The sequence below is a fragment of the Aythya fuligula genome, chromosome 2, assembly GCF_009819795.1.
Source record: "Aythya fuligula isolate bAytFul2 chromosome 2, bAytFul2.pri, whole genome shotgun sequence".
NCBI classification, from domain to species: Eukaryota; Metazoa; Chordata; class Aves; order Anseriformes; family Anatidae; genus Aythya; species Aythya fuligula.
Window position 1 is genome coordinate 88,611,835 of NC_045560.1, and position 26,859 is coordinate 88,638,693.

The 26,859-nt window shown below is 36.4% G+C and overlaps 1 protein-coding gene and 1 long non-coding RNA gene across 9 annotated transcripts in view; one reads left to right on the plus strand and one right to left on the minus strand.

Moving 5' to 3' along the window:
* Positions 1-5,548: 5,548 nt before the first annotated feature.
* LOC116486418 lies at positions 5,549-10,100 on the minus strand. Its single transcript, XR_004252955.1, has 3 exons — positions 9,950-10,100; positions 6,635-6,775; positions 5,549-5,924 (listed from the first exon to the last, which is right to left on the minus strand). It is a non-coding gene; the product is annotated as an uncharacterized LOC116486418 (long non-coding RNA).
* A 9-nt stretch (positions 10,101-10,109) lies between these two features.
* VSTM2A (V-set and transmembrane domain containing 2A) overlaps positions 10,110-26,859 on the plus strand; it is an 83,880-nt gene continuing 67,130 nt past the window's right edge. For 3 of the 8 annotated variants that reach the window (XR_004252954.1, XM_032182629.1, XM_032182626.1), the window contains exons 1-5: positions 10,112-10,380; positions 10,458-10,816; positions 13,034-13,200; positions 14,054-14,104; positions 17,381-17,717. Coding sequence is in view for 7 of the 8 variants with exons in the window: in XM_032182629.1 (XP_032038520.1) it covers positions 10,738-10,816; positions 13,034-13,200; positions 14,054-14,104; positions 17,381-17,717 (634 nt within the window). In the remaining variant the exon portion in view is untranslated. Of the gene's footprint in view, positions 10,381-10,457; positions 10,817-13,033; positions 13,201-14,053; positions 14,105-17,380; positions 17,718-21,562; positions 22,031-24,733; positions 25,668-26,859 lie in introns of those variants that run through there. The other 5 variants (XM_032182628.1, XM_032182631.1, XM_032182624.1 and 2 more) reach the window with 5 other exon arrangements.

Consider the following 26,859-nt stretch of genomic DNA (forward strand, 5'->3'; position numbering starts at 1 on the left):
GGTGTATAGATAGCTGAAGCTGTCACAGTGGTTTTCAACATCTCCTCTAGAAAGTTTTCCAATGCGTTGAAAGGACATTATAGTATAGATTGTGCATTGTCATTGGCTTACCTCAAAAGGATGTAAAATATCCATTGCTGACAAAATCAGCCTGCTGTATTTTGGAATTCTTGTATGTGTTGTCATCATCAGCACCATGAAAGATTAGTTTTATGAAGTCAGAGGGCTCTCCATTTTCAAGCTAGGTGTACTTTACTGCGTGGTTTTGTGAGTGATGCTTTTCTTTGTTTGCTTGTTGTTTTTAATATGAAATAGCATAAAGGCATTTGGCAAGTAGCTGAAAGGAATTGAATTCTTCAAATTAAAACTTTTCTAAATATTTTATGCTTTTCTGGATGAATAACTGCAAATACTATCCAGTGATGTTGTCCTGACCATAGACAATGACGTTACCTTTCATAATGTGTCTCTTCTGCAAGCTGAACAGACTCTCCCAGTTTCCCAGCATTATAGGAAAAGATACAAGAAAACTCCCCATCTTCAGCTGTTTCTTACCATCTCCTTTTTAAACAACTGTCCACAAGAAGGCAAGTATGGATTAAAAACACAACCCCCAAAAATCTATAAACGACACCTGTTTCATAATTGGATTTTGACATGGACTTGGATTTTTAGGAACTGCAACTGTTATGATTTGTAAAAACTCCTATGTCTACGACAGTTAAATTTTGTACAAATTATGTGCACCCGTAAGGCTTAACTGACAGGCAATTAGAAATGACAAGCTAACAAAAATGGCCACAAAGTAGTGTAGTTCATAAAGACTTATTTGAAAAAGTAGATTTTGTTTTAAACACAAAGAAACAGATAGTGCCTCTCACAGTCACACAAATCATGAGTGCTATCACACAATAGCAGTAAGAGTATTTTCAAGTGCTAAATAAGAAACTTGTCTTGCAAGAAAGGATTTTTCCCCCACCAAGACCACCCTGTACCACAATTCATTGTAAAAATTCAACCTAAAAATAACACAACATTCCTTATGTTTTTGTTTGTTTGTTTGTTTGTTTGTTTTGTTTTACATTATTTCAATATGCGGTTGCATCCAATATGCCTGTGACAGCTAATGTAAGGAAAAAAAGAAAAGAAACTAAATAGAAGTAAAAAATAACATCTCCAGTAAATATTCCTGTATTACTCCATTAAGAAAATGAAGAAAGTTCTTTTGTGAAATTTTTCTTCATCAAACTGACATGTCTTAAGAAATCTGATCTGGTGGCCAGTCATTAGCAGGGTTCTTCAGGGCTCCATTTTAGGACCTGTTCTCTTCTATGTTTTCATAAATGATTTGGATGTAGAACTCCAATGCATGCTGAGGTTGCAGATGATAACAGCATTTGTCACAGGCATAAAGGAGGATCTGTTGACTCCCTTGTGGATGGAAAAAAGCTTTCTCTTTGTGAAGAGTGATCTTAACAAATTGGAAAACTGGACAAGCACATACTGCATAAAATTTAGTAAGGGCAAGTGCCGGATTCTGCACCTGGAACAGGACAATCCTGGATACACATTGGAGACAAGTGGTTGGGAAGCAGCCCTGTGGAAAGGGATCTGGTGGTTTTGGTTGATGGCAAGCTGAATACAAGTCAACTGTGTGCCCTGACAGCCAAAAGGGTTGCACCACACACTGCATTGCTAGCCAGATGAGGGAAGTGATTGTTCTCTGCTTTATGCTGGTGCAACCTCACCTTGAGTACTACCTGCTGTTTTGGGTGCATGGGTCCAATGAAGTGTAACAAAAATAGTGAGAGCTGTAGAGGGGTAGATGTATGAGGAGTGGCTGAAGTTACTTAGTTTGTTCAGCCTAGAGAAGAGAAAACTGAGGGGAGGTCTCATGGCAGCCAACAGATTCCTCACAAAGAGAGTGGCAGGGTAGGCACTGATCTCTGCTCTCTGGTGACCAGTGATAGGGCATGAGGGAATGTCATGAAACTGTGTCAGGAGAGCTTCAGACTGGATATAAGAAAAAGGTTCTTTACTGAGAGGGTAGTTGGGCACTGGAACAGGCTCTCCAGGGAAATGTTCACAACATCAAACCTGCTGGAGTTCAAGAAGTATTTGGACAACACTCTTAGACATATCATTTGTTTTCTGTGTAGGCAGGAGTTTTTCTCGATAATCCTTATACGTCCCTTACAACTCATTCTATAATTCTATGAATCAAGTAGATTTGGGGACTACCTCCACAATAAATAAATAAATAAATAAATAAATCTTTCATTCTTTTCTATACATAGAGTGTGATTGGATTTAGCATGTTTAAAGGTCAGGAATGAAGTTCCTTATCTGACCAGCCCAATAGCTATTTATAACAGCCCTTTTTTTTTTTTTTTTTTTTTTTTTGAAACTTTTTAGCATGTCCTCTCACTAACTGCATACCAGCTTAGTCAACACAACTCAGCTACTGTCCTGATCTCCAGTCTGCCCATCTTCCAAGAAACCTCCTCAACTATTGCTATATTTTGCAACAACACTTTCAGAGAGTCAAAGGTGCTGAAAAAGGGGAAATCAAACTGAAATTTCAGTTAGAAAGTTGAAGTTAGAAAAGCTGAAATCAATATCCATTTTTCAGTCAATATAAAATCCTACAACAGAATTTCCTCATCTTACTTTTTTGTCTTGCTAAAAAGCTCTGACTATATGATTTAGGAACTATAAAATCTCACAAGTTTTTTTTAAACTGACTTGGGACAGATTTATGAATTTATCATAAAGGTACGTCAAAACTATTCTTGGTAAGAACCAACTGGTGTGGGAAGAAGTCAAGAAAATAATAGAAAAAAAGAAAAAAAAAAAAAAAAAAAAAAGAGAAACCAAAAAAAAAAACAAAAACAAACCACAAAATAAAACAAACAAAAATCCATAAGAGATCCATAACAAGAGAATTACAGCATAATTTTTTTTTTTACATTAGATGCCGAGCTTCATGTTTTCCATAAACTTAAGGTACATAGTGTGCTAAAAATAGTTTTTTGTTTGTTTGTTTGTTTCCTTTTTTTTCCTTCCTTTTCTCTAATAAGAGAGAGAGAAAGAGAGAGATGGGGAAAAAAAAAATTGGATTGATGCCCAAAGTCCCATTTTAAGGTTTGAGTTTTTATCCCAGCTGCCTAATGGCTGAGAGAGACAATGGAAGAGAGAGAGCTATAAAATGTTCAATATAGATAAAAAATCTACTGAAAGAGTACTGTTAAAGTCACAAAATCAAAGAGACAACAAAACAAGGATTAAACTTGCCTCCCTTCATATGCAACATCATGCAGTCTTTAAATACATTGTGATGTGGGGGATTTACCTAAACTTTCCCCCACATCATTCAGGGTATATGAAGAATGGAACTGAAGTAATGAACAGGTCTTTAATGTTTTGGTTACTTTTATTGTGTCCCTAGGCCTCATGCACACTATACAAACCCTGAGCTGAAGGTGGAATTATTCATTTCTTTATGGGCTTCCCTACAGTGCATATTACATGAAGCTCTGTGAGTTTCAGGAAAGTTAATTTATCTCAAAAAAAAAAAAAAATCTTGCTGAAGTGACAAGATAATATATCCCTCTTTACAGATAGACAAAAGAGGTTCTCAAACAACAGTCAACTTTGAGCTACCTCAACCCCAAGTTGTGCTTTTTTTGTTGTTTGTTTGTTTGTTTTTCATCATGTTTCATAATAATTTGAACCTTCAAATACATCACCATTCACTTTAATTGCAGCTGTGACTGCTTACTGCTTTTTCATCTCAGTCCCCAGGATCTCAAGGTGGCACTGAGGAATGAGAAGCACAGAGTTACTTACTATCTGTGAAACATTTGGTGTGAGGGAAGGTGCAACATCACACAGGAACTCTGGTAGTCAGTTGGACTCTGCTTCTCTAAGCCACAGCTTAGCTACTCTGAAGGAAGGCCATCTTTTGTCTTCCAACCTTTGTAAGAAATAAGGTAGAAGCATTTTTGTCTATTGATTGAAATATAAGATCAGGTTAAAAATAGGTGTTCACCTCAAGTAGAGCTTGCTCATAATTGTGTGTCAATTAAAGGAGTGAATTAAGATAATGGATAAACTTCATTATAATGTTTTCTAAATTTCAACCCTTTCACTGATGTTTCACCTCTTTCTCTTCTCTTGATTTTCTCTTATTCCTCCAGATTCTAATCAGGTATTTTGTTTTGTTTTGTCTTGTCTTGTTTTGTTTTGTTTTGTTGTGTATGTGCAGTTGCTCCCCCTGCATGTTTGCTCACTCTGTGTATGTGCACTAAATGTACTTAGTCAGCATTCAAGACTGTAAGAGGTTTAGGCATGATCAGTGAACACAGGCTGAGTATATGCAACATGTAATTTTTTCAGACCTTTCAATATGTCCAAATATGCATGAATTGTCACAAGAATGACAAAGGTACAATGTCCAAATACAAATTATAACTCTATGAAATATCATGTCCCTGACCAGAGTGACAGTGTGAACCTTTCAAATAAAATATTTTAAAGCTAAAATAGTACTTATCTCTAATCTCTTATCTCTCTTATCTCTTCCTCTACTGTTGGTCTTATAGGTAGGTGATTTAGATTTGAATAAAAGCATTAAAAAAAAAAAAAATCAAAAACAAACAAACAAACAAAACAAAAACAAAAACAAAAACAAACAAAAAAAACCACCATCTCAAATCCTGAAAGATATAACCAGTACAAACACATTACAGACCAAATACATAGTTTCAAAAATTACAAATTTACAAACTAGGAGCATGATGGAGTATACTATTTGTGTTTATGCAAAACAGTAACCAGAATAAGCAATCTTTTTCAAGTAACATAAAGGATCATTTGGCAAATATTTTCCAGATTGCTAAGTGTCCCAAGTACTAGTAGTTTCAAAAGGTTATCCCCTTATACCTCTTCGTTATGATTAAGCTACCAGATGCATTACTGTTTCTGGGAACCCACAACCACTTCAAGTGTATGTATACCAGAAAGTAGTTGATATGGCAATACTTAAAATATAAAGCTTTGTCTAACTTGACTCTTGAATCTTCAAAGATTACAAACACTCTGAACATAGCCAAAGATTTCATTGTCTCAATAACTGCAATTTTGTGCTCATGTTATTGCCTTAGACTGAATAGATACAAAACTGTGTAAGAAGTCCCACTGATACTGTCAGGTTTGAAAGTTAAACTTCCACACATTTTTTTTTTTTTTCTGAATTATAAAAAGTAATCAGTTTTGAGCTATGTTGCTACTAGCTCTGTTAAACTTGTAAATACATTATAAATCAAGCTTGTTCATAAATTTCCTACATAATTTAATTAACTATTGCATTGACAGTGATTTTGTTGCAAAGAAGCAACATGATATGTAGGAAGAGGCTAACACGATCACTTGGGTTAACAAAGCCAAACAGCAATCCTCAGTGAAGAAAACCAACCTCCTTCTTTACTTTTATAAATCAGAAATTTATTCAGAAAATGCAAAATTCCTTTTGAAATAATAAGCCAATCTTTCAAATAACATCAAGAATGGAAAAAAATGCTGAAAATATCAGACAAGATTCCTTTATGTTCCAACATTCTATAGAGTTCATCATACATGCAGGCACACCCAAAAACACTTACATAAAAATTAGTCAAATTCACTTGAATATATAAAGTTATTCACAACATGGCTATAAATAGTAATGATCTTGAATACTTAGGTCTGATTGCTCAGGAGGTCCCCAAAATTATTAGGTCAGTCTTGCCAATGTCTTCATAAAATTCAGCTGTAGAACTGAAACTTCTACTGTTTTTGTGAGTGCATCTGCCACGTTTGGGATCACAGCAACTGCCCCCTTGTAGTAATTATGACTAGGGATATTCTCAGGTCTGCTTCATCAGCTGACAAAAAAAGGAATAAGTTTTAAGACAAGATAGACTTCTATATAACATAAAATAGATCAACACTTTACCACTGATAAAGAAGTGGTAGATATCCCTCAAAATGCTTTGAGAACATCATTCATGCTTGTGTTGAAAATGATTCAAGTTCTGAAGTTCAATGATATAGAAAACGGGCTGTGAGATGAGGAAAGTAAGCCTCACTCACATTTCTGTGGGTAGCACCTTTTAGGCTGGTTAGGAAGCTTGTAAAACTTTGTTAGAAATTGAGTTCTAATAGCTAATTCCAATTGCAGATGTTTCTTTGACACCCAGCCACCAAAGTAATTGAAAACCTGGATTATTCAGCTGTATCTCAAGAGATTATTTGTCTCCAACAGGTTTCTTCTATTAAGTGCCATGTATTGGCTTGAACAAAGTTATGGTAAAGTATGTACATCATATGGCTTCCACATACTATAATACTGAGTTCATTATATTATGAAAGCAGAAAACATTTAAATACATTTAAATTTCCTTTTTCAACATAACAGACCTCTATGCATGTGATTGCAAAAAATTACCCAACATAACCATTGTGTGACTAATGAAAGAAAGAAGAACTCTTTTAACTTAATTCTTTCAGTCAACTCTGTCTAAGATCATCCAGCAGTCCAACCACATTTTACAGACAGCAAAATAAAAGTCACTGGAGAGGAACAGTAACTCACCAATCAATAAAATCTCCATGAGACATTGAACTTGAAGCTGATTGACATCAACCTTCTCACAGTTTTCCTCTCATCCCTTTAAGGCATAAGATACATTTGGTGGGTCGAGAAATAAGACTCTTCATCAGCTGAAATTATTTCCTGAACAAAATAAGTTATTCTATCTTGCTTACACAGTGAAAATATTGCATCAAATTCCATGACACAGTATTCTAGATGATTAATTTCTAGTACAGTAGATTTTTAATTCTAGGTCCACAAAAAATCAGACCACATGGCCATGTGAAGATTCATCTAATCTATTTCCAGAGTAGTCTCACAAAAGTAATCTGTATTGCTATTCTGCAATAACTGTTCTAGGTTATTTCTTCCCTGCAATCTTATCTTATACTATTCTACAGCCTTTTTAAGTGCATGATTTTTTATTTATTTATTTATTTATTTATTTATTTCAGATCCATGGTGAAGTACAGAGTGAATAAGATAAGGAACTTATATAGAAAATTATTTTTTCAATGCTGAACTCAAATTCAAAAATAGGAATACATAGAGAGTATTCTAAACAGGATTTTTTTTTTTCATTAAAAAAAAAAATAATCTCCAGGTAACATATTTTCTTTTCATTTTTGACTGAGATTGTTAGATAGCAATACTCAGTCATGGTTTTATGCAGAGATATGAGTCATCAGCTGATCGGTTTCCTGCATGGCAGAGCAGCCCATGCCATTGCATATGCAAGGTCTTTGTGGGACCAAAGCACTCCAACTTTACTGCTGACTGGCAGCTTTCATTTCTAATCTTTATTGAGCATGGAATTGTAACTTCAGTAGTCACTTTTTCTTCAGTAGGAAAAACAGATGCATAGTCCTGGTGAAGAACATGCATGACCTTTTACGGTTTTGAAGGAGGACTTCATCTGGAAAGTGTACTGCATTACTAATATGAAACAAAGTAGAGCTACACAATTCAGGTCCAAAGCAGAATAAATGGGTCTTCAATTATTAGATTTCTTTGGCATGTTTGAAAAGTCATTCCCCTGTGCATAGATGTCTTGGCTATGACCTGGGAGAGTGTCCAGTGATGACTCATCTTTTAGAATCATTGAAGGGGGAGAAAAAGAGGCAGAAAAAAAACAAACTGGAATAAACCATATAATTCATGTCATAAAATACAATTGATATTCTCATGCAAGTTATGCTACATGAAAACCCTTTCTAGATCAGAAAAGGTAGAAATTTCACACAAGGTTATGACACACATTCACTGCAGAGATTCATACAACGTAGTTGATTGTGGACAAGCCACAGCCATCAGGGTAAAATTTAACACTGATAGCATGAGGTGGATTATTTCTATGGTTTTGCTTGCAATCATATAGCCTTATGCAGCACATAAATAAAGTAAAAATAACCAATCTGTAACCAAGTTTTAGGATCGTGTCTATTAAATCATTCTCCTAATAAATACAATCTCTTTTTTGATATCTTTATAAACATGTATATTACTTTGTACCTCCCTATGCCACTAGCTTAAGATCTATTTAGTTCCATTGACTACAAGGTATTTGGGAGGATTATATTTGTCTCTATATTACTAATTAATAAAATTAAATTTACCTATCAAGTGCCTTGAATTGGAATAGGCCAAAATACAGAGAAATGAAAAGTGATCTATATTTGTTTTCTGCTTTCCTTCTAAACCAGGTGATACTGCTTAGTGTTTTGTTTTGTTTTGTTTGTTTTTTTTTTGTTTTTTTGTTTTTTTCCTCATGCCTAATTTACATTTAACTTGACTGCTGATAATATGTCTCTAATTTGTAATTTCAACTGATTACTGATGACGTACATGGGTTTGAAGTGAATCCTATAATCAGCCTTCATTTTCAAGGGTGACTTAGGATTTTGGTTGCCCATCTGAAAAGAATCTGATTTCTTTTACAGAAATTATCAAAACATTCACCATCTGAACCTGTAAAGGCCCTTATAGTGTGTGTCTAATCATTGAATCACTCACCGTCATTGGCTACTTCAGACAATTTAGCTCCATCACCTTTAAAGACTTCTGCATTTCTTTTGTTTTACAGGTTTTCTTTGGTTTTGAATATATATCCATCATGAACTCCTTTAAAGTAATTTCAACTGTAATAATAGAAAACCTCTCATGCAATGTAATCTACATATATATATATAAATATAAAGGGGGTCATTTTAGTCAATTAAATTATATATATATATATATATATATTTTACTCAGAATGATTGCTATGCTTATGATATGACATCAACAGAATAGACCATTACCAAGGGGAAACGTCTTCCTTCCTTCCTTCCTTCCTTTATTTATTTATTTATAAAGAGTGACAGAAACACACAAAATTATAAAACACATAAATGCTAAAATGCAGTCAGAAGTATTCTTCTCTGGTTAGATGACATTATTTCTGTAAGAGTTCTCTTTAGCTATGACAGATATCTTGTATGCATGTAATAATTTGGATAGTGCAGTAAGTAGGGTAAAAGTTGTGTCTTATGTCTTTGTGGAACTGCTGCACTCCCATTGCCAGGAACCTATCCAATTCATCCATTAGAAAAACACACTGCCTATTCTGATAAAATTCTTTTAAATTTGGTACTCTTTATCTCCTTTTTATTCTGTGATTTGTAGTTAAGATTAGCTGTTTGGCAGTCTGAATTACCATGTGTTCTTTTCAAATTCAGTTTTCTCTTTGTTTCAGCCTTGTGAAGGTATTTGGTGTCTGCTTAGTGCAACAAGCACTTTCTAGATGTTTTTTTTTTTACTATAAACAACACTCTGATTTTAGTCAGAGAACTTCTCTCAGTGCAGGTGCTTTTCAGGGTGTTTTGAACACCTAATAAAGTCAAGGTTAGTCTCTTGTCTCAACAGTGTTAATATACATAAGCAGAAAACAGACAAGAGATGGGGAAGTATTCATTTCAAGAGAAAGATTCTTTAATACATTGCAAACATTCTATGCTGTATATATATATATTACTGTAAGTAATATATTGAATATGAAAATACATTTTTATCTGGCTCAGTATTTTTTTCCATAGAAATCTACATAAATACATGTATCCTAAGGACATTCTAAGTGCCATCTTCTTGATGTGTCTTTGAAAAAAAAAAAAAAAAAAGAAAAAAAAAACACAAAACCACATCACTTTAATGTAAGATGGTAAAAGCATAGTTATTTGGAGCAGGCAGTAGCAAGTGCAGATTAACTGAATAACTATTTTCCCCCCAAACCCTGTGAGAGGGAAAGGAAAGGGAGAAAACAGAAACAGCTTAACTCACCAAAAATCAAACCACTGCATTGCCCTCTTAGCCACTGAGTGGTTTGGGATGTAAGACCGAAGATTACATCAGTACAATAGAGGCAATAGAGGCTCCTTGCTCTCTCTACAATCACAAGCTGTACACCATGAAAAAAAAAAAAAAAAAAAAAAAAAAAGCAGCTTTACGCCAGCATCTAAGCCAGTAGAAATCAGAACAGGTAGAGAGGTGAGAGAACAGAGAGAGAAGGAAGGGTTAAAGGCATCATCGCAGCCATTAGAGTAAAAAGTTGAAGCAATACAAGCACAGTAGACTTCTCTCCCCCTCTCACACACCCACCCCCACCCCCAGGCCATTCCCACTCCCCTCTTCCCAAGCCGGATCAGTGTGTAGGGAGGGCAATCATCACGCCATCCTGAGCAGCAGGAGCTGACGTTGGACGAAGCTGCCAGGTAGCTGAAAAAAGGCACGGAAGGCAGCTGATACCCACTTTTCAACGTTTCTTTTTTTTTTTTTTTTTTTTTTTTAGACTGAATCTGGACTTCAAGCAACACAGCGCCTGAGACAGCTCATCTAAACCTCACTGTATTGCAATACTTGCTCTTCCCAAAGAAAAAGACTCCACTGAGTAGCAGAATGCTGCCAGTGTCGCAGCAAGGGCTACAATACAGAGCCTTTTTGTAACATTTTTAAGTCTCTTTCTGTTCATATGTTTAGAGATACATAAACACACTCATATAAAAATTCTTCCTTTTTTGAAGGATCCTTTGGCTTTTGTTACCCTGATGTGACTTCTTCTTCGTCTTGGAATGATGGGGATCTTTCTAGCTTATGTTGGAATCTTTTTTTTTTCAGTTATGTATATTCAACAAGGACTTTCTACCCAAGGTAAGATTGCTTATTGTCATATGCCTGTGTGTGTGTTTTCATGCTATAACATAGTGAGAACAGAATTGGGGATAGAGGAAAAAAAAAAAAAAAAGGATAAAAAGAAGGAAAACAACTACAGTGGATAGGAGACGAAGACACCAAGTATCAGGTTTAAATTTATTTTTAAAACCATCTTTAAATAGGAACAGTAACGAGAAGTTTCCCCAAAGTGGTAATAAAAGAGTCTTCTTTTACTTGATTGGGAAGAAGTAAATAAGAGGCACCTTGCAAAAGAGTAAAGGGGTGATGGTGAATGGATGTATATGTGTTTGGGGTTTGTATGCCTGTGTATATGCATCCCTGCATATAATAAACACCTATCCTTGCATGCATAATTATTGCATTCAGACCAAGTACCGGATGACTAAATCTACTGCCTCCCTTAAAATATTGCAGACTTTTTCACTGCATCCCCTTTCCTTTCCTATTATCTTAGGAGTCAGACCTTCATTTCCATTTGGTGACTGTGTAATTCTGAAAAAAAATAAGGGGGTTGGGGGGGGCAAAAAGATAAAATCGACTTCTTTGAAGACCTTCCTCCCCCACACACACCACCACCACCACCAACCCGTTCCCCGTCGCCTTTCCCCCCCCTCCTCGCCGAAAGGCGCGCCTTGCATTTCAAGCAGCCCCGGCGCCGCAGGAGCCGGTTGTTTGGGACCGCCAGGGCTGCGGCGCCGCTGTCAGCACCACGGACAGCTCCCGGGGGGCCGTCCCCTGCCCGCCGCCCCCCGACCCCCGCCTGCAGCCCTACGGGGCTTTGCGGGGCTGCGCGCTGGCGGTATTCCCCCTCGCCTCCCCGCAGCGCTCACGACCCTTGACCGGTGGCAGGGGGCTGGGGAGGGTGGACACACAAGGACGAGGTAGGGGGGAGTAGGCAAACAAAAAAGACCAAAACTTACGAGCCCCGAATATGCAAAATGCAAAGCCCTTTTGCCGGTTTAACTGGGGGATTAGCAGGCGGTGATTGGGGGGCGGGAGGGGGGGGACACGACTGGACGACAGCACAGGAAGGGCACCGTGAAATAAAAAGCTAGTAGTATTGCCGAGTAGCTGTTGACAAGCACAAACGGAGGGAGGGAAAGGGGGGGGGAGGGGGGAAGTAAAGCTGTTTGCCCAAATTCCTAAATTATCCCACCAATTCCAGGTTAGCTAGGAAGATTGGATAGGGAGACAGAAAGAGGGGAGGAAGCACTGGCAGTATCTCCTTTGCATCATAATATGCTCTAGTCAATCTGTAACAAGGTATAACAGAAAGCAACGTTGCAGGCTCTTCACCAGATTCCCTCTTCTTGAAACGTCTCATTTATTACACTGTTTGATTGTAGTCCTCCCTCACTTGACTATCATATTTCATTATGTTCCACGATTTTAAAGTGAAATATGTGATAGGATAAGAGAAAAGTCAAGACCGAAACTTAAAGAAATGTTCTTGCCCTGGACTATGTCCATCAGGATTAGTTTTTAAACCTAGCAGTGGTATATAGAGATGAGCAAATCCTGTTTGTCAAAGGACTGCGATACAAAGGTGAAGGTTAGTTCTAGAAAGTGCATGCCTGTACTGAGAATTAGAAGATGTGTTGTTCGTGGTCTGATTATGCAAGCAGAGACTCTCAGAAAGAGTAAGAAACTCAGGTAAAGCCTTTGAAATAGGCACTTTAATAAAAAAGTGGTCATAACCCACCCCTAAGAAGAGCGCCCATTCCAGTAGCCGCTCCAGGCAGCTGTGGAAGGTTTGACTATTTACACCTTTCCAGTTCAGCTCTACAAAACACAATAAATCAGCCTCATATGCTTTTTCCTGTTCCAAACTGTTCTTGAACAAAATCCCTCAGTGTGTTTGGAGAAATACTGCATACTACCCAAGGGTATTTGGACCTAATTAAATGAAACTTTAGTAGCCCATGGGAGCAAGCAGTGGGGTCTCTAACATTTGCCATGAGACTGCAAGGAAAGTGGATTTGTACATAAGGGAGAAAATGCATACCTGGGGTTTAAAAAGACCGGGAAGATGTGTGGGGAAACTGGAAAATCAGAAAAGAGAGGGAATGAGGAAAGGACAACGGAGAAATGAATAGGGAAATAAGAGAATAGGGAATAAGAGAAAGACAACACAAAGAGAGAATTACATGTGCAGATAACAGGATTCCAACACACCACACATTTTTTTTGCAGCAAAATTCACTGAGTTTCCGCGAAATGTCACAGCCACTGAAGGACAGAATGTGGAGATGTCTTGTGCTTTCCAAAGTGGCTCCGCTTCAGTGTATCTTGAAATCCAGTGGTGGTTTCTGCGTGCAGCTGAGGACCCAGAGGTTGGAGCTGAGGTGACAGGCACTCAGGTACTGGTCCTTTGCCTTGGGGTCCCCAAACCACCTGGGTACACCACAGGAGAGGGGGTGGAATGGGAGGCAGAGAAAGGGGGAGGAAGCAAAGGGCTCACCAGGGTCTTAATTTCAGCTGTGAAATAACAGTGCAGGAACCTGCAGAGAAAAATGTCCACCTCAAGAGATGGCGCATTTGGTGCTTGTCACTTTCAGGAAGCAGCTAGGGATGTTCACGAAACCACATTGATTTCCAAAGTCTGTTTTTATCTTCTTATCTTTTTATTTTATTTTTTTATTACTATTTTTTAAAAACTTTTTTTTTTTTTTCTTTCCTCTCCTGTCTCTCATTTTCCCTTTAGAAACCAGCTGTTCAGAAACTGTTCCTTGTGGGAATTTTTATTTCCCAGATGGCAAGATCCTATATAGCTCTCCTATTTACAGCTGGTGCAATCGAGTTGGCAACCCTAACTCGGCATGCAGCTGCCAGAGAAGGGCACGCGCTTTTTTTTTTTTTTTTTTTTTTTTTTTTTTTTTGGGGGGGTGGGGGGGTGGGGGAGAAGCCAATTCCCCGTTCAAGCCCAAAATAAATAAATAAATTAAAAAAAAAAAAAAAAATCCATACAACGGCTCACTTTCAGCCTTCCGAGAGGGGCAGAGGGAGCCGCGTCCGCCTCCATCGCCACCTGGGGGCCCCGACAAGACTCCGGCTCGAGCGGTGCCGGTGTCGCCCGGCGGAGGCGGAGGCGGAGGCTGAGGCTGAGGAGGCGGAGGCCGGACTCTGCCCGCTGCGGCCCGCAGGTGGCAGACGCGGCGCGCTGCTCCCCGGTGAGAGGGCCGGCGAGCTACGGCGGCGCTCCTTTCCCTGCAGGTGGAGCTCTTGCCCGAGCGGGACCTGGAGAACGACGGCACGAAGATAAGCGTAAGTGGCGCCCCCACGGCGCGGGCAGCTCCCCAGCCCGGTGGCCGGGATGTTCCTAACCCAGAGCACACCCGGGCGCGGAGCCCTCACCCACGGTGAAACCCTTGCTGACAGAGGGCATGAAGACATCAGCAAGAGATGATCCGGGTGGTAAAGCTTTGGTAGAACCTCTGTTTTTGCCATGTGAAGCAGACAGCCCGTGTCCATCCTTGTACTTGCTTCCAATTGCCCTGAGTAACTGCCGAGTGTGCCTTAGCAGTCCTAAAGTGCTTTCAAGCCTGAAATCTGGCCCCGAAACTGCACTTTCCTTCAGTGTTTAAATGTGTGCTTTCCTAGCATCATACTCACTGGCAGAAAAAAAAAAAAAAAAAAAAAAAAAAAAAAAAGCTCAGTCCAAGGAACATTGGGAGTAATCTCTGAAAGAGAGGTCTTGCTGCTAAGTTTCTTTCTGAGGGAAGTGGGGTTTTGACACCAGAGTTAACTACCTGTAATTCTGAGATTAAATGAAAATTCTCAAATGAGATAAAATTATGAGCAGCATTGTTCCAGCCCTTGTCCAGGGGAAGAATGAATTGCACTTCAACACACTCATATCACAAGTCAGGCAGAGCTACGGCCCCTGACCCCAGTAGAGCTCAGACACTCTTTCTTTAACATCCCAAGATATGTACAGTGGTGGGGTCATGCTCACTGCAGTGGAAAGTCACTGACATGCAGCAGATGCTGCAACATAAATACTTCTTAAGAGCCCAGCAGAGTTTTCTTTTTCTCAGGCAAAATCTCTTAGGGACTGCCTTTTAGCTGCATTGAAGGCTATAACTACCAGCCAAACTTAAAACAGCAACAGAAGCAAGTCATTTCCATTAAATCCTTCACTTTTTTTTCCTCTTCCATGTCTGTGAAAAATTAACCTCAGTAATTATGTCAGGTTTAAGTGCAGGTATATACTATATCTTCAGCTACATTTGTAGGCCATCTTACAAATAAAATCCACATGTGGCCTCTGGATAGTACTCTACTGGACACTGTGATAGCAGCCAATTTATTCTTCATTGATATCAGCACACTCAAAATCCACATAGCAATCTATATGTCTGTGACACATTATGGACTGTAAAGCTTGACCTTTCTTTCAAATTGAAAAACTTTCATTATGTACTATAATAATCCATGGTGGGGTATTTATTAAATGTTTTTAAAAGCTTGCATAATATATTTTGCATTTTTCATTTTTTTTTAAAAATCACCATTAGTTCACAGACTAAATACATGATAGAAATGTAGCTTTTCTTCCTTCCTTCCCTCCCTCCCTCCCTCTCTCCCTCCCTCTCTCCCTCCCTCCCTCCCTTCCTCCTTCCTTCTTTCCTTCCTTCCTTCCTTCCTTCCTTCCTTCCTTCCTTCCTTCCTTCCTTCCTTCCTTCCTTCCTTCCTTCCTTCCTTCCTTCCTTTTTTCTTTTCTTCTTTCTGGTATACAAAGAATACCCATTAATACCAAAGGAAAATATCTTCTTGAAGAGGAGAATAAACTTTTAAATATACTTAGTAAATTATTTAAAGAGGTGCAAAAATATGTGTAGTGGGTTTTTAAACTGTGCTGAAATACACTACTTATATTGTTTTAAATTAAATAACTTCTAAATTTCAAATTCAAACCCCAAAACATATTCTGTTCTCTAATTGTGCAATTCTGTAAACTTTGCAGATATTGCATGAGGGCAAATTGAGACAAAATATGACCCACAGATTCTCTTTCCATCCATATGGTTCATATGAAACTATTTTAATCCTTTTGCTGAATATGAGCTATTCAGTAGAAAATTTATTATTATTAATTATTATTATTATTATTATTAAATGTGGTTTAAATAACTATCCAACACTTTCTGTTTAATTGATATTGCATATGTTATGCCTGAAAGTAAGCAATCTATACTTTCAGTTCAGATTGCCAAGAATAAAATCAGATCTGGAAACTCTACAAAGGGCTGTAAGGTCCATCCAGTACCTTAAAGCATATTCATAAGTATTTGTCTTCCATTTAACAAGCAGGAAGAAAAAGCACTTTGCCAACACTAGTGACTATAGTATGCCATGTTATCAGAAACAATGTGTTAAATAATCACCAAGAACACATGCCTCATTTCAATCTGACAGTTCCCCATTTCTGTGATCCACCGTATATTTACCCTGATGTTTCCTCAGTGCCCATCACTGATATGACACCAGGTAACTATTAGATCCATGTTTAAACGGTAGGTGGAAATAATGTAGTTCTCTGCCCCACTGAATCCCCTTTAACTGTTTTTCTACGGGACAGCAGATATTAATCAATACAGAAATTAATAGCCAAATAATTAAATATAAATTATCTGAAGTGATGAATGTACAGAAAAGTATTTGTGTTACTTTTCTTAATGTCTTAATGTCTATCAGACATTTCTAGATGCATAATTTGCTCAGACATGTTTTAAATATGAGACAAAAATATATTATATTATTCTCAGATATTAAAAGCAATTACAGATAAACCAGTAGTCTGATTTTAGCTGAAGAAAATTAAAATTATCCTGAATAGGTGCTGCTTTCTATTGTTAAGTCACAGAAATGACATATGACCTCTAACAAGTACACACTTAAATAAATGAGACAAAAGGAACTGCCCAACACAAGATATCTTGTTATGGCTAATAAACCAAAAATTCCTAAGGTTTGGACATGCCTGGAGTCAAACTGAATGTGAAATATGCAATTTCAATATAGTAAAGACTACAGGCTAATCTAATAAATAATTATTGAAGAAGTTTAAATATTGGCAAGCATCTTCAACAAAATTGTTTATAAAGTAGTTCAAAAGCTGTATTATTTAATATAGCCAACTAACTGTAAAGTTTTAACCAAAAAAGTGAACAGATATTATGTTTGTAAAAGAAAGCTTATTAAAAGTACACATAATCTGAAGTAGTTAATTGGAATGAACATGGTAATTTGCTTTATTCGTCTGAGGCCAATTAACTTTTCAGAGTAAACCATCTAAACAGTTTTGAAAAGAAGATATCAGTATTGTTATCTTATTGTTATCCCAGTTATCCTAGATATAAGTAATCAAACTTATCCTAGTTGTAACTTCCCTGCAGTAAGCACAATTACACCACTGGTTAACTTGGCACATGATCTCTGGACAGGCTCTACATCAGTAGAGTCTTCCCAGAGAAAGAATAATAGCTGATGCCATGTTTTTCTGTTTTGTTTTGTTTTGTTTTCCTGGAAAATTTGCAGACAGTGAAAGTACAAGGGAATGACATCTCCCACAAGCTGCAGATTTCAAAAGTGAGGAAAAAGGATGAAGGCTTGTATGAGTGCAGGGTGACCGATGCCAACTATGGAGACCTTCAGGAATACAAGGCCCAGGCATTTCTCAAAGTCAATGCTAACAGCCACTCTCGGCGAATGCAGGCCTTTGAGGCATCTCCAATGTGGTTGCAAGACATGAAACCTCGCAAGAACATCTCAGCAGCTGTTCCAAGTAGCATCCATAACTCTGCCAATCAGCGTGTACGTGCCACTTCCAGCCCTGAAGCAGCAGCCAAAATCCCCAAACAAAGTCCACAATCAGGTATGGTAAAGCATTTTGAGTATTTCACTTGATTGCTTACCAGCATGTAAAAGGAGACTAACTCAATGAAGTAAACAGGAAGGTTTACCTGACCTCCTGACTAGGAAGATTCTGGTGCTCATTTATTCTCCCATCTTTCTGACCCTATCTCTCCTGTTATCTCCTTAGTTCTTAAAAGCTGAAAAATCAGCTTCTGGGAAGAAGAAACAAAAAACATTACATTCCTATATTTAGAGTTCACCTCTACTCATTCATCTAAGGTTAAGTCTCTAAGACTTAGCATTCCATGTTGTGAATGGAGAGAGGAGCATGTCAGTGAATGACTTACCTCATTTTAACGATGCCTGTGCATGATAAATGAAATAAAACACCTATCTGGAAGTTTTTATTCCTAGAGTGATTTAGGCCAGTCACCTAACTTATATACCTCTAATATTTTCTAAAATTAGTCAGTTCTATTTTCAAAATGAACTAGATCCCTAAATCTAAGCAGACCTTAGATACTTGTCATTTTTCTGTTGTGTAGGCTTTAGAAAGAATGCAGGTTTGTCAGAAAATGCAGGTTTGTCATCTCCGGAAGCTTGGCCATACGCTTTGAATCAAGCACTAAAATGTTAACACCTCAATTGTCTGTCATATGTAATTTGACACATTTTGTTTGGGAGATTTTGTATCATACTGTACAAATAACTTATATTGATTATCACTGAATTTAGTAAATTGATACAGTAAATCTAGTAAATTCTACATTTAAGTAAATTTCATCAATTTAGTAAACATTCAAAATACATTAATACAGTAAATTCTACAGTTATGTAAAGGTACATGAATGTACAGGAGGTGAAACTCTTGACTACTTTAGGATAGCAATAGAGAGATATACAAGATAAATAATTTAGATGTTGTAAATTACCAAATTTTTTTCTGGAAAATAAGCTATGCAAGTTTAAGGGTTTCTGGGTTACTTCTTTATATACTGAGGGTCCAGTTTAACAAGGCAGGAGACCACAACCTTGTGTAAAATAAGGAACAAATACTTTTTTTTTTTGTTTTGATGCATCATTTTACTGCTACCAAACACTACGCCATCAAAAACAAAACTGGGAATACAACAAATTTCATAGTACAGCTATTGTGAAATCAATTTCACTTCACAGGCATAATCTTAGGAAAACATTTTGATAAAGAAAATACACTTCCTTTACAGAATGAAAAAATCTTGTTATTCATATGAAAACTATTATTGGTATTAGAAAAGATGATGCACATGCTATCACGATTTTACCTCTGTGAACATTTATTGATTGATTTATTTAAAACTTACATTTAGTTCCCTTTCCCTGGAATGGAGACACTTTCAATTTTTTAGTTCTCCCAAAAACAATGTTGAGCTGTTAGAAGAAAAAAAATATTTCAATAAATTTAAAGTCATCACTTTACTACAGACTTTCCTTTCATAGAAATACATATAGTGATTACTTACCATTGGAGTCATGCATTTCAAAGTAGCAGGCTTGTCCATAAAATTTAAACTCTGCTTTTTGTTCAGTTCTATGTGAAATTAGTTAAAATAGTCACAAGTTTATCACTTGTATAGACAGATTATACTGCAGTGGGGCGAAAGCATGCTCACAACAGCTGATCCACCTCAGATATATAATTGAATATATAATATTGTCTATTCTTAAAAATATATCACAAAATTAGTGGACATTGGTTATTTGAGAGCTAGTAAGCCATTACCTGGAAAAGACCTCGTAAAATAAACTGAGGAAAAAATATCTCTATTTTTTTTTTCAAGCAAATACTATTATAGAACAAGTACAGTCAATCCCAATCATATATGATTTAAAAATTAAAAAGATTAAAATACAATTTGATTTATTACTTCATTTGTTTTATGATGTAGCACAGATTAATGGTATATTCATCAGAGGTGAAACTTATCTACTGAAGAAACAGGACATATCAGGAATCCATATTAGGCTTAATTCAATTTAATGGTCACTTACTACAAAGTAATTGCTGGTGATATTTTTGATGAACATCAGTTCAACTTTTGAGAACCAAAATTTATCTTTTTTTTTAAATTATTTTATTATTATTATTTTTTAGAATATGTTGGCCTGATTTTCTAGCTATGGTGTAATTTTGATTTTCTCCCCATTTTACACAGATATATTCTCCACATTCTACACAGATAGAAATACCCACAAAAACAGCACAAGGTGATGGGGTGGTGGGGTGGGGAGAGGAGGAATATCTGTATGCAATGTCAAGAAGCAAGTTCAGCTGAGGAGTGTGAGACTGTAGTTGTGAGACCTCAGAGAAATAGAAAAAGACAAGAAAGAATAACTTTTCTTTATGACGTCTAATCAACACAATCTCTTTATACTGTCAAATGAGAAATTCCTCTCTTCTTCAAAAAAATGCTGCAAACACAATATTATGGCATGATTACATTACATGTAATCATAATCTATCCAACCTACAACACAGAAATGTAGTCGAACAGAAATTTATCACTATTAACCCGATGTTTGTGTTTGAAAAACCTAAAGGTTGACTGAGATATGTTTATTCATGCTAATACATTGACTTCAGCAATACTGTTTGAGAAGTACTACTAATTGTATCAAATATTCTCCAATGTTAGAGAGCCAGTATATAGTTTTCAGCAAGCAATAAATTTTACTGCCATGTTCACAGACATGATACTGTAAAGCAAAATACTTTAACAACAGAGGAGAATGTGACACTGTGAAATTATTGGGAAAAGTATTCAACCACTTCTTAAGAACTCAGCTACCAGTGTAAGAAAAACTGGCTCCAATCATACAAATATTTTGCCCATAACATTTATTTTGGAAAGGTAGGTAGCACTCTATTTAACTCCTTCCCTCCTGAAGCATACTGCAGAATTCCAGCTATTTCTTAGCAATAGATGTTTAATATGTAGCCCTAGAAAAACAGCTGACAGTCACTGCCATTTCAAACTATCAGTTTTCCACATCTGAGCAGATGTTTCCTCCAAATACCAGCATTTTCCAGCTGAGCAGATGTTTCTGCTATTCTTCCTTTTTACTCAAATATAAACGTATCTGTGAAAATCTGTGAGGGGTCTGTATAGCCAGTATCAACAAACTGATGTGGTATGAGGTTCATTCAGTATTTTATTCTGCTTTGAAAAATGCTATGTGAGTTTAAAAATAATTATTATTGTTAGAGTAATAGAGATGTAGTATAGAAAGAAAAAGCTAAAGAGAACATCTCACAGACAGTCTTCAGGTAATACACTGAAAAGCATTCAACATCTACTTCAAAGTAAAAAAAAAAAAAAAAGTTGGGAGAGCAAAAGTCAAAGTTAACAGTGCTTGACCCTTTCATTTCATATTCATGGGCTGCAGCAAATGAAGTAAGCCATCACAGCATAACAGGAATCTGAGGAATTTGACAGACTAATCTGCATATATCCAGAAAATGTCCCGTGTAGGTAGACTGACAGACTTTTATTTTTTCCTGCATAATTCATAACAAAGTATATTAGACAGGTAGAAGTACAGAGTTATCACAGGGTCTTGTAACTCTAGGCAGTGTTGCAACTAACTGGGCTCCAAGAGCTGGAAAAAAGCAAGTCAAAAGCAAGCTAACTAGTTGGCACCAAAACTCAGTCTTTCATGGATATGAATCAAGATGAACTCTGCTAGCTGCATTCAAGTCACTCAACATTTGTAGCAACACAAAGGGATGTGAAATTTGAGGTGCTAAGAACGTATATATCCCCCAAACTATTTTTGTTCTGCCATGTTTTGTCAAACCACTCAAAGCCATTAGTTGCTTTTCAGATTCATGAAGATTAGGCTGACAGAACTCATGAGGGAGTAACTACAAATGAAGAAATGACATTAGACCCATTTTCTCACTGCTTACATACAGACTTTGCAGATATCTTGCAACCTTTTGTTCTTTCCTGAAGTAGAAATTTCAACTGCTGACTGAACTACATGCCAAAACTATTCCTGTGATGGCAGAATTGCAATAAGTGACTGGAAAAGGAGCTCAAAGGAGAAGAAGGTCCTTACCTAAGACAGAATTACCTGGGTTCTTGGCATCATAAATCATGCTGAGAAACTGATCATCAGGTTTGAATACAAGAGAAGAGGATAAAAACCTATTTCTTGAGTCTGTTGATACTGATAAACAGATGACATTCCTTCCAGCCTCCATTTTTATCTACAGAGTGCAGGAATCTTTTATTAACTACCCATTAAAAAACAAATTTAATGTCTAATTTGAAATCTTCTGAGATATATACCAACTTTTTTTTTTTCTTTTTTTCTTTTTTTTCTTTTTTTTTTTTTTTTTTTTTTCTTTTACATCTCTTTTTAAAGCTAAGGGGTGAAAGGTAGGTCTGTTCTAGCTTCCACCAAGGTGACAGCCAACATTACTACTTACTTCATTACAGAAGAGACTAGCTTTTGAGGCTGCTTTTTTTCAGAAACACTAGCTGTTGTTGTAATCGTTGCACAGTAAAAGTCAAGTTTCTGTCTTCTTAGGACTACGTGAAAGCAAAAGTCAAATGAGGTTTTTGTTCTTGTTCTAAAACTTTATCAGCAGAAGTTCTCAGAAATTCTTTCATGATGATGATGCAAGGACTATCCCATTTTAGATTCGTATACATTGCAGTCTCTATTTTTACTTTTAATTTGCATTTAGTTCTCTTTTCCTGAAATGAAATTACTCTGCTTGATTTTAGTTTCTCTGAAATAACTAAATAAATTATAATCATGTTAATTAATGTAACCCTAGTAGGCCCTAGATGTTGACCTTGAAATTGTAAGTATCTTCAGAGAAGTGCTACTCTGCTCTTTGTCCCAGAGGAGAATGAATTCAATACTGCTTTATATATATATATATTTTTTTTTTCTTTTTTTTTTAAAGTATACTTATTGTTATAAACAAATGCATATAAGTATTTAAACTCCTATTCCCGGTCCTTAGTCCAACTGTAACTAAGAGTTTTCAGTGGATCTGGAATTCTAACTCCTGTTGCAAGTTAAAAATAGATGCCATAAATCATGCAAAATAGTACATACTTTTTATAACAATCCCTCATTGCCATTGCCAATTGCTGACACCATGTCACTGCCACTTTTCTATTCCATTCTATTTCTCTTACAGAAACAAATGTTCAGGAACTGAGAAGAGAAAGTACTCCCCAAACAAAAATGTTCATTTTATTGTACTAAGGGTTTTAGCAGTTGTTCAGTACCATATGCTCATGCCAGACAGTACTGGGTATACTTAGTTTCAAACATATCCTCTTTGAAATCAGGGAAATTATTTGCGCTCTTAGTTATGCCCATGGTTAAACACCGATACTGAACCCTACAATAAAATCAGTGTCATCTCAGATTTGTTTAGATCATCATGGATTCTGACCTTAAATGTGTCTCCTTTGTAATACGTATATCTGTAAAAATGATTGTGTTTGTAATGAAACATGAAATAATCTTAGATAATCACAAGCAGAGGTAGCAGAGAATTTGAGAAAACAAATAATGACAGATTAGAAACAGCTTACTACAGGAAAGGGGACTCCATGGCAGATTTCCTTTTTTGATACCTGGCCTAGTGCTGAAGAGTTGATTTTCCAGATAATTCACAGGTTATATGCATGACGACATGCGAAATTGTCTTTGAGTGTTGCACAATGTATTTATCTCCCCTGAAGTCAGTCCAGAAACAACGAGGACAAACATGGCAGGTGTTAAATAAACAGAGTTTAAAAAAAACAACAAACAAACAACAAAACAGGCACACAAACAAAATTCAAACCAAACCAAACCACCCCCCCAAAAAAAAAAAAAAAAAAAAAAAACAATAAAAACAAACAAAAATAAAGAAAAAAAAAAACAAGAAAAACAAACAAACAAAAAACCAATCATTTCACCATTTTTCTATCTCTATTGTTATCTACACAACTGTATACTAAGATCTTTCCTGTTCTTTTAGTAACATTACAGAAATATTAGGCATTCAATATGCTATTGCTATGTATGTACTTACATCTCTTCTTTTCTTTTAGCTATTTAAAAATTAACACTTCAGACTTACCTACAGAATGAAACTAGTACATAAAGGTCTGGTATGGAACCCCACATGAGTTCCCTGAGAAGCAGAATCACACTCATTCTATTCTACTTGTGTGATATAACTTTAGTTGGTAATTAGCCACAATAAAGATTGCAGATGTGCCACACAGTTAGGAAAGAAAGATATTTAGAGAGAGGCAGAGATGTTGAGAGGAAGAAAAGAGGAAGAAAAAAAAGAATCTGTTTATAAGTTCTTGTCAGCTCACTCAAATTCTTTTTCATTGCTACACAATCAGGCAGCTCGCACTGGGTCATCAGAGATTGCAGCATATGTGACAGGGCCTGCTTTTGACATAACTGATGGGATTTCCTTGCTTCAGAACACAACTCATTTGTTACTTGACACATACAGCAAAGCAGAGGACATTTTTTTTTTTTTTTGATGAGCAGGAAGCTTCTTGTGTATGGTGCACTACTGCATTATGAAAATCCTTTGCATCACTTATAAGTAATATCACTATGATGATTTAAAAGAATGGCTAGAATTTTCTGCTGGTTTGAATAGATGAATGCTGAAGCAAAAAGAACGGAATTTCGTTTACAATAGCAAAAAATTTGGCTCAAGCATAAGAATGAGGATAAATTCTTCCCCACTCCTAGAGTGAGAATAAATTATAAGAAGAATCCAAGCTTTATCCAGAAGTTTATGCCTAAAAACTGTTGTTTTTCAACTTATTCAAATTCAGGGAGAGGCAAGATGTGGTTGCTTTTGTTGCGCTTTTTTTTTTTTTTTTTTTTTTTTCCCCAGACTATCTTGAAAGCTCAGTGCTATTAGTATTTTCTTATTCTCTGAACAGGAATTTTCAGTTTGAATAAACAATTAATGATAAAGATATTCCAGACACATAAGCTTCTTCACAGTTACAGGAACAATTAATCCTGCATTGCTGATGATAAAACCAGATGTCATTTGAAGAGAAGCTGATGAAGATTTCTGGTCTTGTAAAGAGAAGACTCTGCTTCAAAACCTTAATTTTACTTTATCACAAGGAAGTTGCCATCATACTATTTGGCAGTCCAGCTTGCTATTCTGTCTGTGTGGTTGTTACAGTCTGATCCACCTCCCGGAAGTTTGTTGCCCCACCTACTTACAAATGCTTCCATCTTGGAATAAAACTGCCTAGTGTGTTGAAAAGGGAATGTTAACTGCCACAGATGGTATTCCTAGCCCTTTGCACATAGGCAAAGTTTTTGCATCAACAGCAACATATATATATATAACAAATCAGAATGCTACTTCTGCTTCCAGTCCTATTTCTACTGGTGTTATTCACTCAGCTTCTACTGTTGTCAATAACACAGAGGGAGGTTTTTGGCCACCCAAATGAAGCCCTTGCAAGGGAGCTGCATCTCCCGAGAGAATGGGGAAAATGGGGAAGAGGAAGAAGAAAACCCCTTTTAAACATGACTATATGGCTATGGTCTATCTATTTTCTCCATTTCATCCTGCGCAAGTGAAAAGAAGAGTTAAAGATATTTTATCAGCGATCAAATGAAGCCAAGAACTTACAGTAGGTCTCACAGTAAACTAGACATTCAGATGGTTCAAAGCCCTTTATTAGAATACGGATTTATAGTATACAATACTGTTGGAGAATATGGTTAGACAGCACTGTGCCTGTCCAAAGCTCTGTCAAAATAACAGTTCGAAGACCTGTATTAGTGTCCAATTTAATTCTTCACATGCATACAATATGTACTGATCAGTGATCATTTTACACCTGAAAAATCTTACAACAAAAAGGAATGACATTTTATATTTATGACTTAAAGAACACCTCAGAATGTTAAAAAATATCTGAGAAACAAACAAACAACAATGAACAAACAAACAGCAATTTAGAATGTGAATAAGATGGAATTGATGCAGGATTTCACACAGATCCTTCAAAATACATTCTAGTGATCCACCATTTTTAAACTACTACACTGGCTGTAGGGGTGATAAGCATTTTATTATTATTATTATTATTATTATTACTATTTATTTGTATCAAAGGAACAGGAAGGGTGAAGGCTTTGAGTTGTACCTTTTGATTTGCTCTTACAATTTAAAATGTCACCCCAAAGTCTCTGTCTTGTGCAGATCAGAAGTTGTTGCCCCAAACCTTGGCAAACAGAAGAAAATATGTGTCAGCTCCTTAACTGTCTTAATTCACAGCACTGAACATTGAATGAAGTCACTGGACTACAACAGATGATAAACTAAAGCATCAGTTTATTAAATTAAGGTAGATAAAGAGATGGCATGGGGTTTGCTCCTGTTACTCCTTCTGTTGGGGGTTTAATTTCCATTAAATGGGGAGGTAGATAGATGGAGGCACTAACATCTTAAACTGCTCCAGCTAAAGTCATTAAGAGCTCGTGAGTCATAGTCCTTAGACAGAGGGATGTTTTGTTAATCAGTCATTGTTCTAATCTCTATAACAAGTGCATTATCCACCAGGCAAACAAAGGATTAGAAGAATGGTCCCTGCCTCAAAACACTTAGAATCTAGGAATCAGACAGAGGAAGACAGACTCATCCAGTCAGATGAGTACAGATAAAGGGGAACTTAGGTGAGTTCCATGAAAATATCTCTTATGTAAATGATATAAATAGAAAGAAATCAGGCTGACTGTAAGTCAAACATAAGCCTAAGACATGTCAGGTGTAAAAAGTGAGCAAAGGGATTGAATATCTCATGCTGAAATATTTACAAAGAATGACAATTTTCCTTCTGTCTATGTTATAATAACCCTTCTTGTATGTGCTTTTTGGTATGACAGTACTGTTGAAGAAGATAGAGGAATATTAACTATCATCCCATTCATTTTATTTTATTATTTATTTATTTATTTATTTATTTTTTCTGATTGATAAAAGGATGAACAGGGTGAAAAAAGCAGGAGAAAAATGAGTTCAATTATATATATATATTTTTCAAATAAATCTTTTTTTACTGCAACTTAATAGTATCTTTCAGAAATGTCTCTGTTTAATTACA